This window comes from Eretmochelys imbricata, chromosome 1 (genome assembly GCF_965152235.1).
Source record: "Eretmochelys imbricata isolate rEreImb1 chromosome 1, rEreImb1.hap1, whole genome shotgun sequence".
Lineage (NCBI taxonomy): Eukaryota > Metazoa > Chordata > Testudines > Cheloniidae > Eretmochelys > Eretmochelys imbricata.
In genome coordinates, this window is record NC_135572.1 from 298002436 (window position 1) to 298019711 (window position 17276).

The following is a 17276-nucleotide window of genomic DNA, read 5'->3' on the forward strand; positions in this document are numbered from 1 at the left end:
TAACGCGGTGAGATTTTTTTGTCTCCCGAGGACCGCGTTATATCGGGGTAGTGTATTATGATAATACATTAGTCTCTGTGTATCTGCAAAGTTTCCTGTTGAAGTAAGGCTATGTATTAGTCTATAAAATACACACAATAAACAGACACGCATGCAAACTCTGAAGTGCATGCATATCTGAACGTACTGATGAATCTCACGCCCACCACATACACATTTCAAGCAGTTAGCAGATAATGGTTAAAGATCTGACACACTAAAATGGGAAGAAAATGAAAATCTGCATCAGAATACGTTTCAGTACCCAAGGAAATATTCAAAAGTTTTAAAATAACAAAAAGGATGAAGTTGAAGTCGGCTGTGATTGCAGAGCCATTGGCCATTATCTTTGAAAACTCGTGGTGAACGGGGGACGTCCAGGATGACTGGAAAAAGGCTAATGTAGTGCCAGTCTTTAAAAAAGGGAAGAAGGAGGATCCTGGGAACTACAGGCCAGTCAGCCTCACTTCAGTCCCCGGAAAAATCATGGAGCAGGTCCTCAAAGAATCAATCCTGAAGCACTTACATGAGAGGAAAGTGATCAGGAACAGTCAGCATGGATTCACCAAGGGAAGGTCATGCCTGACTAATCTAATCGCCTTCTATGATGAGATTACTGGTTCTGTGGATGAAGGGAAAGCAGTGGATGTATTGTATCTTGACTTTAGCAAAGCTTTTGACACGGTCTCCCACAGTATTCTTGACAGCAAGTTAAAGAAGTACGGGCTGGATGAATGCACTATAAGGTGGGTAGAAAATTGGCTAGATTGTCGGGCTCAACGGGTAGTGATCAATGGCTCCATGTCTAGTTGGCAGCCGGTGTCAAGTGGAGTGCCCCAGGGGTCGGTCCTGGGGCCGGTTTTGTTCAATATCTTCATAAATGATCTGGAGGATGGTGTGGATTGCACTCTCAGCAAATTTGCGGATGATACTAAACTGGGAGGAGTGGTAGATACGCTGGAGGGCAGGGATAGGATACAGAGTGACCTAGACAAATTGGAGGATTGGGCCAAAAGAAATCTGATGAGGTTCAATAAGGATCAGTGCAGGGTCCTGCGCTTAGGACGGAAGAACCCAATGCACAGCTACAGACTAGGGACCGAATGGCTAGGCAGCAGTTCAGCAGAAAAGGACCTAGGGGTGACAGTGGACGAGAAGCTGGATATGAGTCAGCAGTGTGCCCTTGTTGCCAAGAAGGCCAATGGCATTTTGGGATGTATAAGTAGGGGCATAGCGAGCAGATCGAGGGACGTGATCGTCCCCCTCTATTCGACATTGGTGAGGCCTCATCTGGAGTACTGTGTCCAGTTTTGGGCCCCACACTACAAGAAGGATGTGGATAAATTGGAAAGAGTCCAGCGAAGGGCAACAAAAATGATTAGGGGTCTAGAACACATGACTTATGAGGAGAGGCTGAGGGAACTGGGATTGTTTAGTCTGCAGAAGAGAAGAATGAGGGGGGATTTGATAGCTGCTTTCAACTACCTGAGAGGTGGTTCCAGAAAGGATGGTTCTAGACTATTCTCAGTGGTGGAAGAGGACAGGACAAGGAGTAATGGTCTCAAGTTGCAGTGGGGGAGGTTTAGGTTGGATATTAGGAAAAACTTTTTCACTAGGAGGGTGGTGAAACACTGGAATGCGTTGCCTAGGGAGGTGGTGGAATCTCCTTCCTTAGAAATTGAAACTTCCTTGACAAAGCCCTGGCTGGGATGATTTAATTGGGGATGGGTCCTGCTTTTGAGCAGGGGGTTGGACTAGATGACCTCCTGAGGTCCCTTCCAACCCTGATATTCTATGATTCTATGAGTGTATGCGCAGCAAATTGTGAGGCCCAATTATTAAATGTAAATAGTTCTAAGTCTACAGCAGTAAACTGTTTATTCAAATGAAAAGTTTTATTTGAGGATTAGAGATGTATTGTTTTCTTAAACTCAGAGGTGGCATTGTGTTTTGAGTTCTGTTTTAGTTCTGCAGCAAACCACACTGATGAACGGAATTCAAAGCATTAATCTACCGAATACTTTTTCCCCTCTGTCTTTCTGTCCACCAAAACAAACCCCTATATTTACCTAGAAAAATTAATATTTTTGCACTGATTTTCATCTGTTTTTGTTGTGGTAATAAACACTGAAATTCCCAGGAAAAATTAAAATAAAAACTGAAAACGAAGGGCCCTACATATCTGTTATGACTTGTTCATCCAATAGGTTATTTTTTTTAATATATAAATGATGATGTGCTCCAAATATCCTCATATTTGTAGTTTAAATGTTAAGGAAAACAAAGAAGAATATCAGACATGTTAGAAGTTGTCATGCAAGGTACTGTTTAGTGAGATCATTTATGAGAATATTTCCATGTTTGTTTTGCACATTTAGATTTATTCTTAAAGTACATCTGCTAAAAGGACATGCCAAGACTGGTTTTGTGGTTAATTTTTCAGTGTTGGTGAGGCACAAGTGGGTTAAATAAGAAAACTATAAGGTGTTTCATACTTGTTCACAGCAGCATTTACATGATTCAGTCAAAGTTCAAGTTCTGTCTTTGTCAAATAATAATTGGTCTAGGTGTGTACAAATTTAGTTAAAGCCAAATAGGGCTGTGCATAGCTCCTGGGCAGTAAATAGGTAACATAGCTTAACCTAGTATTTAAAAGGTTAGAAATGGTTGAAATAAGAGCAATGAAAATTGATGTCTGAGTCATTCACAACAACTGAGACTCTCTCCTCCCACTTCATAAGCAGCAGAGACTTTGGAAGCAAAAGTTACATGACATTTTGAAATGTCAGTGCAGGATTATTTTAAATGCTTTTGTAATCAGATCGTAATTTGAGGGTGTTGAGTGTTTACATAATGATCATATTTTAAACTAAATGAGCTTTGAGTAGGACAGAAGTATTTATTAGCCCAAGATATGACTATTACTGAGTTAGCACAGAGTTAATAACTTGCTTCTTGGTGCTATCTGTCTCTGCTATTCTATACCTCTCTGCTACTGAGAAAAGACTAGCCACCTCTCCTACATATATTGTGATGGCACAGTCTATTATTTATTTATTCAGATTTATTTGCACTTCTACCTAGCATGTTCCATAGGCACAACTACAAGAGTTAAAAATCTCTACTTTTGTACAAAAACTATGTTAAAAAGACTGAAATGCGAATTCCTATGTTTTCAAATGACTGAGGACAGTAGTAGCCAATTGGAGCACAGATTTGCATACTATAACTAAACCCACTTCCATCAGAGCACACAGGTTTACATAACTGAGAAACAGTACCTGTGCATTATCCCTGTGCTCTGAGTGGCACAGAGTTTCATTTCAGTACAACTGAAAATTATTTCACTCTAATGCTGTTGCAGCTTTTATTCCTATTGGCCCTCCTTTCTCCCATGATTCTTTAACACATCTCTGTCCTAGAATCCCATGGCAGAAAGTTAAGTGGGATACTTTTCTGATACATCTTTTCAATAAAAAATTAAACTCTCTGTGTTGTGAAAGTCAAACGTTCATTTACATCTATTTGACCATGCTCCTCACTAAGGCAAAGAAACGAGACCAACCTGAGCTATCGACTCTGGGTCCAGTGGCTTATGGTCATTGAAACCTGGGTATTGACCAGATGATGTAGATCTTCTAATTGGAGGACTATCAGTCTTCTTTAGTGAATCATGCCTACTAATGTTGGTGAGGCTGCCATGCCCAGGTCTACGTCTTCTTTCGGGGCTGTCTGCATTGAGGTTGCGATTATGAAGAAGGGCTCGAGGACTGCAATGACTTGCCATGTTGGGGGAACCTAGCTCCACTGATGAGTTGGTGAGTGTGTGTGGTGGATGTACTGGGCAATGGCCATCATTGGTCCTGCCTGGGCGTCTTAGAGGAGGTGGTTCTGATCTCTTTCTTTGCCTACACAAATGTAGAAATCATAGGACAAGTTAGCATTATTAACAAGGTGTGTGTGAAGAAATCCTGCCACTGCATGAACCCAGAAGCAATCTAACGGCTGCAAAGCAATGCAGAAATGTTGCTATGTTAACCTTACCTTCCTACATATATGTCAGGGTGACGATCAGTTGGGGAGTTCATGTCCTTAGATGAGGACTTGTCCTCAGTTATTGGCCCACTGCTGGCTTCACTGTCTGCTTTTTGGCTCAGCGTATCTGAGAAGGTATCATCCCTGAAAAGAAGATATAGATTGAGAAGTCACTTTCCAGGAAGTGAGGTATGTAGGACAGCAGACATCATGGCTCTTCTGTTTTTGTCCTCGTATAGAATTAAGACTAGACATATAATTGCATCTCCAGCTGCTGTACTCTCATTGATGACCTATTTGTTTATTGACTTTACTCATGTCACCTCTTAAAATTTGGACAGGTTTCAGAGTAACAGCCGTGTTAGTCTGTATTCGCAAAAAGAAAAGGAGTACTTGTGGCACCTTAGAGACTAACCAATTTATTTTAGCATGAGCTTTCGTGAGCTACAGCTCACTTCATCAGATACATACCGTGGAAACTGCAGCAGACTTTATATATACACAGAGAATATGAAACAATACCTCCTCCCACCCCACTGTCCTGCTGGTAATAGCTTATCTAAAGTAATCGTCAGGTTAGGCCATTTCCAGCACAAATCCAGGTTTTCTCACCCTCCACCCCCCCACACAAATTCACTCTCCTGCTGGTGATAGCCCATCCAAAGTGACAACTCTTTACACAATGTGCATGATAATGAAGTTAGGCCATTTCCTGCACAAATCCAGGTTCTCTCACTCCCTCACCCCCCTCCAAAAACCCACCCCCATACACACACAGACTCACTCTCCTGCTGGTAATAGCTCGTCCAAACTGACCACTCTCCAAGTTTAAATCCAAGTTAAACCAGAACATCTGGGGTGGGGGGGGGAGGAAAAAACAAGAGGAAATAGGCTACCTTGCATAATGACTTAGCCACTCCCAGTCTCTATTTAAGCCTAAATTAATAGTATCCAATTTGCAAATGAATTCCAATTCAGCAGTTTCTCGCTGGAGTCTGGATTTGAAGTTTTTTTGTTTTAAGATAGCGACCTTCATGTCTGTGATTGCGTGACCAGAGAGATTGAAGTGTTCTCCGACTGGTTTATGAATGTTATAATTCTTGACATCTGATTTGTGTCCATTTATTCTTTTACGTAGAGACTGTCCAGTTTGACCAATGTACATGGCAGAGGGGCATTGCTGGCACATGATGGCATAAATCACATTGGTGGATGTGCAGGTGAACGAGCCTCTGATAGTGTGGCTGATGTTATTAGGCCCTGTGATGGTGTCCCCTGAATAGATATGTGGGCACAATTGGCAACGGGCTTTGTTGCAAGGATAAGTTCTCTGATAGTGTGGCTGATGTTATTAGGCCCTGTGATGGTGTCCCCTGAATAGATATGTGGGCACAATTGGCAACGGGCTTTGTTGCAAGGAACTCCTGGGCGCCCCATCATTTCAGGCATTGGCACCCTGACAGCAGGATTGTCTGGCTATGTAGACTCCCTCCTCAGGCCCTACGCTACCAGCACTCCCAGCTACCTTCGAGACACCACTGACTTCCTGAGGAAACTTCAATCCATCGGTGATCTTCCTGATAACACCATCCTGGCCACTATGGATGTAGAAGCCCTCTACACCAACATTCCACACAAAGATGGACTACAAGCCGTCAGGAACACTATCCCCGATAATGTCACGGCTAACCTGGTGGCTGAACTTTGTGACTTTGTCCTTACCCATAACTATTTCACATTTGGGGACAATGTATACCTTCAGATCAGCGGCACTGCTATGGGTACCCGCATGGCCCCACAGTATGCCAACATTTTTATGGCTGATTTAGAACAACGCTTCCTCAGCTCTCGTCCCCTAAAGCCCCTACTCTACTTGCGCTATATTGATGACATCTTCATCATCTGGACCCATGGAAAAGAAGCCCTTGAGGAATTCCACGATGATTTCAACAATTTCCATCCCACCATCAACCTCAGCCTGGTCCAGTCCACACAAGAGATCCACTTCCTGGACACTACAGTGCTAATAAACAATGGTCACATAAACACCACCCTATACCGGAAACCTACTGACCGCTATTCCTACCTGCATGCCTCCAGCTTTCACCCTGACCACACCACACGATCCATCGTCTACAGCCAAGCTCTGCGATACAACCGCATTTGCTCCAACCCCTCAGACAGAGACAAACACCTACAAGATCTCTGTCAAGCTTTCTTACAACTACAATACCCACCTGCGGAAGTAAAGAAACAGATTGATAGAGCCAGAAGAGTTCCCAGAAGTTACCTACTGCAGGACAGGCCTAACAAAGAAAATAACAGAACGCCACTAGCCGTCACCTTCAGCCCCCAACTAAAACCCCTCCAACGCATTATTAAGGATCTACAACCTATCCTAAAGGATGACCCAACACTCTCACAAATCTTGGGAGACAGGCCAGTCCTTGCCTACAGACAGCCCCGCAACCTGAAGCAAATACTCACCAACAACCACATACCACACAACAGAACCACTAACCCAGGAACTTATCCTTGCAACAAAGCCCGTTGCCAATTGTGCCCACATATCTATTCAGGGGACACCATCACAGGGCCTAATAACATCAGCCACACTATCAGAGGCTCGTTCACCTGCACATCCACCAATGTGATTTATGCCATCATGTGCCAGCAATGCCCCTCTGCCATGTACATTGGTCAAACTGGACAGTCTCTACGTAAAAGAATAAATGGACACAAATCAGATGTCAAGAATTGTAACATTCATAAACCAGTCGGAGAACACTTCAATCTCTCTGGTCACGCAATCACAGACATGAAGGTCGCTATCTTAAAACAAAAAAACTTCAAATCCAGACTCCAGCGAGAAACTGCTGAATTGGAATTCATTTGCAAATTGGATACTATTAATTTAGGCTTAAATAGAGACTGGGAGTGGCTAAGTCATTATGCAAGGTAGCCTATTTCCTCTTGTTTTTTCCTCCCCCCCCCCACCCCAGATGTTCTGGTTTAACTTGGATTTAAACTGGGAGAGTGGTCAGTTTGGACGAGCTATTACCAGCAGGAGAGTGAGTCTGTGTGTGTATGGGGGTGGGTTTTTGGAGGGGGGTGAGGGAGTGAGAGAACCTGGATTTGTGCAGGAAATGGCCTAACTTCATTATCATGCACATTGTGTAAAGAGTTGTCACTTTGGATGGGCTATCACCAGCAGGAGAGTGAATTTGTGTGGGGGGGTGGAGGGTGAGAAAACCTGGATTTGTGCTGGAAATGGCCTAACCTGACGATTACTTTAGATAAGCTATTACCAGCAGGACAGTGGGGTGGGAGGAGGTATTGTTTCATATTCTCTGTGTATATATAAAGTCTGCTGCAGTTTCCACGGTATGTATCTGATGAAGTGAGCTGTAGCTCACGAAAGCTCATGCTAAAATAAATTGGTTAGTCTCTAAGGTGCCACAAGTACTCCTTTTCTTTTTTTTAAAATTTGGAGTAACCTTTTGGGAGCAAGCACTTTGTTGGCTTTGAAGTGCCAAGTACACCTCTGAGTACTAATAAGAAGTGCCATGGTGTAGTTATCCACCCCTGTTACTTAGAAGTTTATTGGTAACAGCTGCTACAACTATATGGTAAAACCAAAATAGGTACAATATCCTCTTCTTAACACACTGTACTGGGATCACTTCTGTCAATGATGTAGCCGAGTCAGCCTATCAATGTTTTGTGATTCTGTGGTGTCGCTTGATGGGCACTACTTCAGGGAAATGTAACAAAAAGATGGTAGCGTCCAGTTTGGAGGCAAAATCTCCCAGGTGTTTATGAGCCTTCAAAGCACTCTCATATTTGGGTGATACCCCATTAGCTAATTCAACAAGCTTCTTCTCAATAAGGAGCAATCACTCAAGTATATTGTATAACTAGACACTGCTTACATATCCTGCACCACTATATACTGGTGAGGTACTAGGCCATCAATTCCATTATGCCTTCCTTCCCACCAGTCTTCAGATGCTCGATGATATAAAAGCAGGGAGGCTCCTTTTTTGAAGGAGAGTTCTCGTGCAGATCTTCCAGTGTAGTCAAACTTGGCTATAGCTTCTATAGGCTCACCTTCTAGGGGGAAAAAAAGTAAGATCTCAGACTCCAGAATAGACTTATTTGTTTATTTCAGTTTTGTAAAATGTAACCCCTCAGCATTCATATCCAAACAAAGCTTACAGAAGTCAGATATTGAACCAAGATGTACTTCAGGCAGTGGCCCTGTCTATGTGCCTCAAGTATAAAGCAACTGGGCTGCTTTTAAGACCTCTAGACAGAGAATATAAGAGAGAGCACACAATACATTCAATGCTCAACATTTGAAAGTGGGCGGCGCTCTTGTCTCCTAATATAAAAAGCTATGTGGTGGGTCAGAAATAATTACAGGTGATAAAAAAGCACAACCAAACCTGAGGGAGCCTGATAAATCAGGTGAACAAGCCAAAGAGATGTGCTACAACAATTAGCAGTGAAAAAGGAACGAATAGATAGGGGTTTCCTCAGCAAGAATAGGCATGAGTAGAGTCCTGTGCGGATACAAAATTTGTATTTGCATCTGATCCACAAACATGATCTGCGGATATCTGCAGGGCTCTAGGCAGGAGTTGCCTGATGAGTCAATTTAATAGCTGTAGAACTCTATCAGAATTTCTGTCACTCCTGTGCTAAGAGTGCAGACCCAGGGTAAACCTCATATTTTACAAAAAATACAGGGACCTGTTCTTGGGCCTTCTCTGGTTTCTCTTGAAGCTCCAGTTTGTGCAAAGCTACCAAACATTTGACAGATCCAACTCCTTTAGGAGTACATCTCAGTATGAGGAATCATTGTATGGCACAGAGCTGCTAGGATAATTCTATGTTACACCCCCGTGTATGGGGCCATAGCTAGGTGAAAGAGGGCAAAGTGTAGGTGTCCCTCTGTTCCCAGTGATCACTGGCTGCTGGAATGGATTCTGTGAGCAGCCAGACATAGGTTACAGCAGTTTTGACTGGCTGGCTGCAGAGAGAGAGAGAGAGAGAGAGTGGGTGTGTGTGTGTGTGTGTAAAGCTTCTCCCTCTAAAAGAACGGATTTTAAAAACCTTATCTTCACAGAGATCATTTTAAGGATGAAAATGAGAATTAAAACCTCCCTTCCCTGTCAAAACTTCCTGATATATCAAAGTTCATACTGACAATGGCCTCATCCTATAAGTAGATATGGTTCTGCTAACACCTGTGACAACTCCAAGGACATCATTGGGCCTCTGTGCAGCCTCAAGGGTCCCTTGTTAGCATATCTATTTGCAGAATTGGGGCCAATGAGCGTAAGATCTTAACTGATGTCTTTGGAGCTGCTACTTTGTCAGCTGGACGTTGATGGAACAGCTATGATTTTACTGTATGATGTTGGCAATGGCTAGTTCTAAAAGTTATGAAAAACGAATGTCTGTGAAATCACATTTGTCAGGTTAAATTTATCACAATATCAAAATGCCAACGAAAGCATTAAGAACGAATGCCCACAAAACATCAGTTTTCAAATTATACATTTTGTTTGCTTTGAGTAGCTCAAAAATAAAGCCATCCAAAATGAAAAATACCTTATACAATTAAATCAAAATTTAGAAAGAAATTAATAGCTAGGCTGATGACTGCCGTATCACGTTTTAGCTTGGTGCAAATTTAATTTGCTGTGTTGTAATACCTGAAAAACTTGGTTTATAATGAAGACTCCTGCTCCTATATTATGCATTAATATTATGTGCTGGAATGTCTCTTCAAAATTAACTTCTATCTTGCAATGTGGAAATATAATCCTTGTGCCCTATTAAGGTTACAGTTTGCAGCTATTTCCTCATAACTTGCCCAACCTGTAGAGGACTGTCCTGTAGTTGGCTATCTTTAGGCAATCAGGTTAAAAACTTGCAATAGTTCAGATGACAACTTGTTTAGGTTAGTCAAGCCAAGCAAATATTGAAGAATTTCAGAAAGGCCTACATGCAACTAGGTGAGGCGATGGTAGTGAAATTCAGTGTTACAAATGCAAAGTAATGCACACTGGCAGGAATCACTTCAATTACTTATACACATTGCTAGTTTCTAAATTAACTGTATTTATTCAGGAAAGACTGGCTAGCTTAATGAAAACCTCTGCTTTTTTGACCACCAATGCACACTGAGCAAACGAAATGGTAAGATGTATATAGAATGGGCTAGAAAATAATAGTGAAAATTACAATGGCACTATATAAAATCAGCGGCATGCTCTCACCTGGAATATTGTGTTCAGTTCTAGACACCTCATCTAAAAAATTATATAAACAGAAAGCAAAGAGGACCAGAGATGTGACAAAATGATTATAGGTATGGAAAGTCTTCCATCATTTGAAGAGAGACTGAAAAGATTGGGACTGTATAGTTTAAAGATGAGATAAATAAGAAGAGACATGATAAAGGTATATAAATTAATGATTAGTTAGGAGAAAGAAAATCAAGCACTCCTGTTTATCTGCATCATAATATAAGGGGCTAGTCAATGAAACTGAAAGGCAACAATTTAACACCAGAAAGGAAATATTTTTATACATATCACAAAGTTAGCCTTTGGCGCTCACTGTAAAAAGATATTCCTTACATTATAAAAATGTAGGGTTGGCAAGATCATCTAGTCTATTTCTCCGCCTCCCCACCGAATACTGAGGCAGAATTAGCTCATAAGTATAGCTGGACCAGATGTTTGTATGAATAATAAGAATATGCTATTACATTATATTAGGTTAAATAAAAGGAGAGCAGGGAAGTATAAATTCCCATACTTGAGGGCATAAGCCAATCTCTAATTGATGGGGTTAAGAAGAAACTTCACCATAGGCAGGTTATTTCATAATTGCATATTCAAGGTTTCCTTCCATCTTCCTCTGAAGCATCTGGTGCTGAGCATTCTGAGGCAGGATATTGGAGCACTGAGTTGATCAGATATGGCAATTCCTTTTTGGGTGAGCTATACTACAATTAAAAGTTCAATGGATTGTTTGATATTAAAGACTTGAGTATACAGAGTTTGATTCTTCTCACTTACTGCACACCAGAGTAAATCAGAAGTAACTCCACACCTATGTAAGCCTAGTGTAAGAAGAGAGTCAGGCCTATGGGATGTTGAATTCTTCCTTTTCCTGTACCTCATTATAGACTGACGTCCTTTCTCAGACATCTGTAGGAAGTTGCTGCACTGGGAACAGCTGTTTGAACTATTAATCTACCGACAGTGAGTGAGACTTCTGAGACATGCTATTTATGTGTTCCTATGAAACATACCCTATACAATGTGGTGTATAGCTGACATAGTTGCTTTTCTTAATGAAACTCTTGTATTAAGCTCATACAAATTGTTCTTTTATTCTGATAGGAACTTTCATTACTAAAAATGTGCCCTTTACTTGGACAGCACATTTCTACAGCAGACAGTTCTCAGATCTTATTTTTCAAATACTAATTCACCTGTTAACAAGTAGAACGTTGACAATTAATATAAAAATACCTTGACAGTTCCATTTGGACATAAAAAACCCCCAAAAGATTTATAACGTCAACGTTATTGAGAACTGGAGGGAGCCATTTCACAACTAAAGGAAAGGGAAAGCTCATGCTCAAATAAATTGGTTAGTCTCTAAGGTGCCACAAGTCCTCCTTTTCTTTTAGCTAATCAACTGAAATTCTGCATGATATTGAGCCATGGGGTCTAACAGTAAAATTAAGACAGCTCAGAGGGAAATATAATTATACTGTTCTCTCCTATACCTCGAGGCATTTCCTAACTATGGCAAGAAATATATGATGACATCTGAAATATCACTGGCTATGATCCAGACAACGATAGAAAAAGAGAAATATTAGGACAAGCTGAAGAACTGTGGGAAGAGCTCTAGGGATTCTGTTCTCAGTTTTGCACTTATGACCTCAAATTCTGCTAATATTATTACTGCCATTCAGTGACACATTATGGTGCCTTCCACTTAAAAATCACTGGCTAGACTGTAAATAGCTTGGTACAGGTCCAGTAGGTGATAAGGGGAAAGATGTAAGAAACAAAGGCTAGTCACTATTTCTATCCTTGCACTTCAAGAGCCAAACACAGCACTAGCCTTCCTCAAAAGGTGGCGGTATGAGGGTGGGGCTATGCCATCCCACCCCACTGCTAGGGTTGCCAAAAACCAGACACTCCAACAGGAGTGCTGGAACTTCCCCTCAAGGCCCTGCCCCACCCCCATTTGCTTCTCTTCCCCCTCTCCACCCCCAGTCAGGAGGAACTCAACTGGGGGCTGGGAGCTGCAGTCACCCAATGTTGGTAGGAGGGGGCCTCGGCTGAGTAGGGGCTGGCACGGGTGATCATCCAGCGCCTCCCCCATCTGCAGTAACCAGTCCCCAGATCTGACCGGAAACTGTCAGGTACCCTTTTCAACTGGACTTTCTGGTCAAAAACCTGGCACCTGGCCACTCTACACCCCACACCAGTGAGCCAAGTGGAGCTGAGCCAGCAGAATGAGAACATCCACTGTACCTTTCACTGGGTGCATCAGTGCAGCCCCTTCTCTGTGCTCCCCAATTCTTCCACATGCATTGTGCTTGTCTTAAGCAAAAGACATCCTGATCCCTATGCTCGACTCTACACCTTATCAAAGGGCTGTGGCTTTACAGTAACAATCTATCCTCAAGTTCTCTGGCAGTTCTCTGACTGGAAAACAACAAAGGGAAAGAAGCCTGTGAATTACTGTTACAGCAGAACTTGGAAAAAAGTTGATCATAGTATGAATTATTTCAGAGTAGTCAAATCTGCAATGGTGACCATTCAGGGACACAACAGCACTAACTCTCAGCCTTATTTGTCCTTTTATACCCCCATCTGTGTGAGAACTACTTTCTTGATTTATAAATGTCAGGCATCATAAGGTGTCAATGAACAGCAATAAAAATGTTAGCATGTTTGTGTTTTACATCAGGAATTACCCATGTGTCTGAGACTTCCTCAGGAAATTCTCTTATTTCCTTCGGAAACAGATCTAGTCAACTTTTATATGCATCAACTAGAGTAAAATATCTTCAGTGTTAAAGAATTTCAGAAGAAAATTGCACAAAAACTGCTTTTTAAGCATAAAGATGTATCCCGTGAATCTTACACTCTTTTCTAAGAGTTATTTTCAGACAAATGTCTTTCTCTAATGAAGTTACAGATAAATAGATCTGGCTCATTCTGAGGCACAAGGTGAACTCTTTGAAATGCACAAAAGTTCATGTTTTCAGATCTAGGGGAAAATGCTATTTAGCAGGAATGCTCTTCTTTTAAGTAGACAATGTAAATAAAAGTTCTTATAGGGAAGGCTTTTTACCCTCACAAAAAAACTCTTCACTATGACCTGAATTCAGAGAAGCATGTAAACACATGCATAGCTTTAAGCATGTGAATAGCCCCAATGAAGTCACTGTGACTACTCATGTGTTTACAGTTAAGGATGTACGTAGCTTTTTTATAATTCATCATTGTATGCCCCAACCCTTCAAAGGATAGAGGACAAGCTAATTTTATTCCTACACATACATACATACATTTTATATATATATATACACACATATACATACACATACACACACACACTTGCTTTATTTTTTTTAAAAGAATATTTTAGCTTTGTAATTCCATAAATAAACCTTTACTTTCCCCTACAGTGGCTCAGCCTCGTCATTATATACAGCTGACTTCTTGTAGGCATAGAGAGACTTACTTATAATTTAACCTTATCCAGAAAGTAGTTCTTATAGTGAAAATAAGCAAAACAGAAAAATAAATCTTCTTGCTTTTGATTATAGCCTTTGGATTACATGTCAATTGCCCAATATTGTTATGGGACTAGAGGGTTTGAGAGAAAAAAAACACTGCAGTATAAAATGAACTAGATTAAAATGTAATAAAGATTTACATGTTTAGAGAAGGCTCTGCCCAGCTCCTAACAGAGGGAAATGCAAAAGTACAACATGTCCAGTTAGTAGTAGCAGCTCAGTTCAACATTACCTTACTCTCATACACATGTAAATCAGGGTCCTGGTGTGACAAACTAGTAATCAATAAATCTATTGAAATAAAAAAATTCCTTTAATGGAAGCTTTCCTGTTCCCCCACAAAAGATCAATTATCTGAGCCTTGTGATTCAAGACTGAATCAGTTGTAAAATTGTTACGAATCACAGCGTATATTATTGCAAACACTTTTTATTCAAGGGACAAACACAGGGATGTGTGCGCAAAAAGACAGTTAACAGCACCAGTTCGATGAAAATACCCACCCTCCATTATAAAAAAATAGCTTATCTAAAGGTAAACCTTTATTGGTGGAAAAACTTGATTAGAGCTTGCTGGTTAAGGGGAGGCCTCTCACTTCATGCACTGGTCTAGTCACACCAACTACACTGTCATCATCTTTGCTCAAGCATTACTGCAAAGTTCACATCTTTGTATTACCTTTTTCCCCCTTTACATGCAAATCCACAACATGACTGTCCACTTTCTGTATTCAATTCACAAAACAAAGGAATGGCAAAAGCTAGGATTATCTTGCTGTTCATCCTGATAAACAAAACTAGATCAAGTAATTTAATCCTTTCTTGGCTACCTCTGCTCCACTGAGAGTTACTCCAGTCAATTTTGCCTCAATCAGTAATGCTATGCTACAAATTTACTATAGTCATTGCATCCAGGATTGATATCAAGGCAAAAATGAAGTACCATACTACTTTCACATGGTCAAGATTTGCCTGTCCATGCTTTTCAGATGCCATTTAATATTTTACAATTGTGTACAAAGGGATTAAAACAACTTTTGATTGTTGCATGCTTTTTTCCCTCCTTTTCATTTTCATGTGCAGGGAAAAGTTTTCAGAAATGTACATTTATGAATCTGAATTTCCATCATTTACACCTCTATATGTATGTCATAAATATCAAGTTTTTCTTCGAGGTTCCTCCATCATTAAGTGTTTCACCCCCTGATCTGTCATCCATTTAATCCTGAGCATTTCACAGGAGTCTGAAATAGTCTTTTTTAGCAACATGAGAAACTATCTTATAAATTAGTATATAAGGGGAGGCGGGAAGAGACACATAGTACCAAGTTGTGGCTGGTGCTCAAAATAAATGGTGGGTCTGGGGCTGGCAACAGGACCCTTTTTCCAAACCTTTAAATTATTATTTTTGACCACACACTTGGACATTTCTGATCTCCTAAATAAAATCAATGATACCATTTTGGCCTCTTACTCTTCCCCACTTTGTCCCCTGTAATTCCCTCCCCTGCTCCTCCTGAAAATGCGAAGGAGGCCCTCCTGCACTCTGCTGCTTACCTTGCCCCCCTGAACAGGTTCTCATGCAACCCACCAGATTACAGGCCCTATCTGCCTTCCCTTTCCTGTTTGGTCCCAGGCTCCTGATCTGTTGCCTCCTTGTTATCACAGGCTGCTTTATCCACTGTGCTACCCTAAACAAGGGAACGAGGCGTCTGCCACTAAGGGCTTGCCTATATGGGGAAATATACTGGCATAGCTATAGTGGAATAACTATGCCATTATATTTCTCTGTCTAGACAAGGCCTAAGTCTTACTTTGTTGAAAGAAAGAAGAGGAGATTTGATAGGTGATGTTTATCCCATTGAGCCCTCACCGCCAGCTACGATGCCTAGTCCAGCAAGGGTGAGCATGAGCCAAGTTATAGTGAATGGCTTTGGTTTAATAGTTTTGGGGGTCCTTAAATCCTCTAGAAAGTTGTGTTTTTAAATATCAAAATATAGCATATTGAATGCAATTCTCTAAGCTAAAATATTCAAAGCCATGGTTTGGATCAGTTTATCTTGTGCAAAAATGGTAAAAGGACACTTAAAAAGGGAACATTACATCAGAACATAATTTGTGCTGACTGAAGTAGTTTCCCACTTGCCCTTCCTGTAACTGAGCAAGCCAGGAAAGGTGCAAGGAAACAGCTGGCGAAACACAGATGGATAAGAGTGAAAAACAAACAAAAAACCTGAAGATTAAAAATGGAGGTGTAAGCAGCAGAGCATCCTCCCAGAAGTAATTTAGTTTCAACTGAGAAACAGTGAGGAAGAGAGAGAGTATCTCCTGCATGAAAAACCTGTAAATGTAATTTATTTAAAAGAGGATTAAAGTGGTAACATAAAGGACGTACCATCTTCACTGGTGTGGGGCTCTGTACTGGCATCCTGGTCCACTTCCTCTAGTGTACCATGTTCACTATAAGGGCTATCACTGCAGAAATACACAATGTTAAGCAAGTACAGGCAATTAGCACATGAAGTAGTGCTTAATGGATGCTTATATTTGGCATAACCCCTCCCCCCGCCAAGCTAACAAGAATAAACTATTTCTATAGCAAATATCATTTAAATTTTCTTATGAAACAAATAGCACTATTAAAAATTTTATTTATATTTATATATATATATATGTGTGTGTGTGTGTGTGTGTAAGTAGAGGCTGTCAAGTGATTAAAAAAGTTAATCATGATTAATCACGCTGTTAAACAATAATAGAATACCATTTATTTAAATATTTTTGGATATTTTCTACATTTTTCAAATATATTGCCTTCAATTACAACACAGAATACAAAGCGCAGTGCTCACTTTATATTTATTTTTGATTAAAAATTTTTACACTGTAAAAAACAAGAAATAGTATTTCATAGAATCATAGAATATCAGGGTTGGAAGGGACCTCAGGAGGTCATCTAGTCCAACCCCCTGCTCAAAGCAGGACCGATCCCCGACTAAATCATCCCAGCCAGGGCTTTGTCAAGCCTCACCTTAAAAACTTCTAGGGAAGGAGATTCCACCACCTCCCTAGGTAACGCATTCCAGTGTTTCACCACCCTCATAGTGAAAAAGTTTTTCCTAATATCCAACCTAAATCTCCTCCACTGCAACTTGAGACCATTACTCCTTGTTCTGTCACCTGCTACCACTGAGAACAGTCTAGAGCCATCCTCTTTGGAACCCCCTTTCTGGTAGTTGAAAGCAGCTATCAAATCCCCCCTCATTCTACTCTTCTGAAGACTAAACATCCCCAGTTCCCTCAGCCTCTCCTCATAAGTCATGTGTTCCAGTCCCCTAATCATTTTTGTTGCC

General features: G+C 40.9%; 1 protein-coding gene across 5 annotated transcripts in view; it reads right to left on the bottom strand.

The window, feature by feature from the left end:
* The window catches only part of SRGAP1 (SLIT-ROBO Rho GTPase activating protein 1), a 239278-nt gene that overhangs the window by 5924 nt on the left and 216078 nt on the right, over positions 1-17276 (bottom strand). For 4 of the 5 annotated variants that reach the window (XM_077833521.1, XM_077833502.1, XM_077833482.1 and 1 more), the window contains 4 exons: positions 16319-16398; positions 8007-8187; positions 4084-4218; positions 3605-3947 (listed from right to left, as the gene is read on the bottom strand). In XM_077833521.1, coding sequence (XP_077689647.1) covers positions 3605-3947; positions 4084-4218; positions 8007-8187; positions 16319-16398 — 739 coding nt within the window. The remainder of the gene's footprint in view (positions 1-3604; positions 3948-4083; positions 4219-8006; positions 8188-16318; positions 16399-17276) is intronic. The other variant, XM_077833492.1, reaches the window with a different exon arrangement.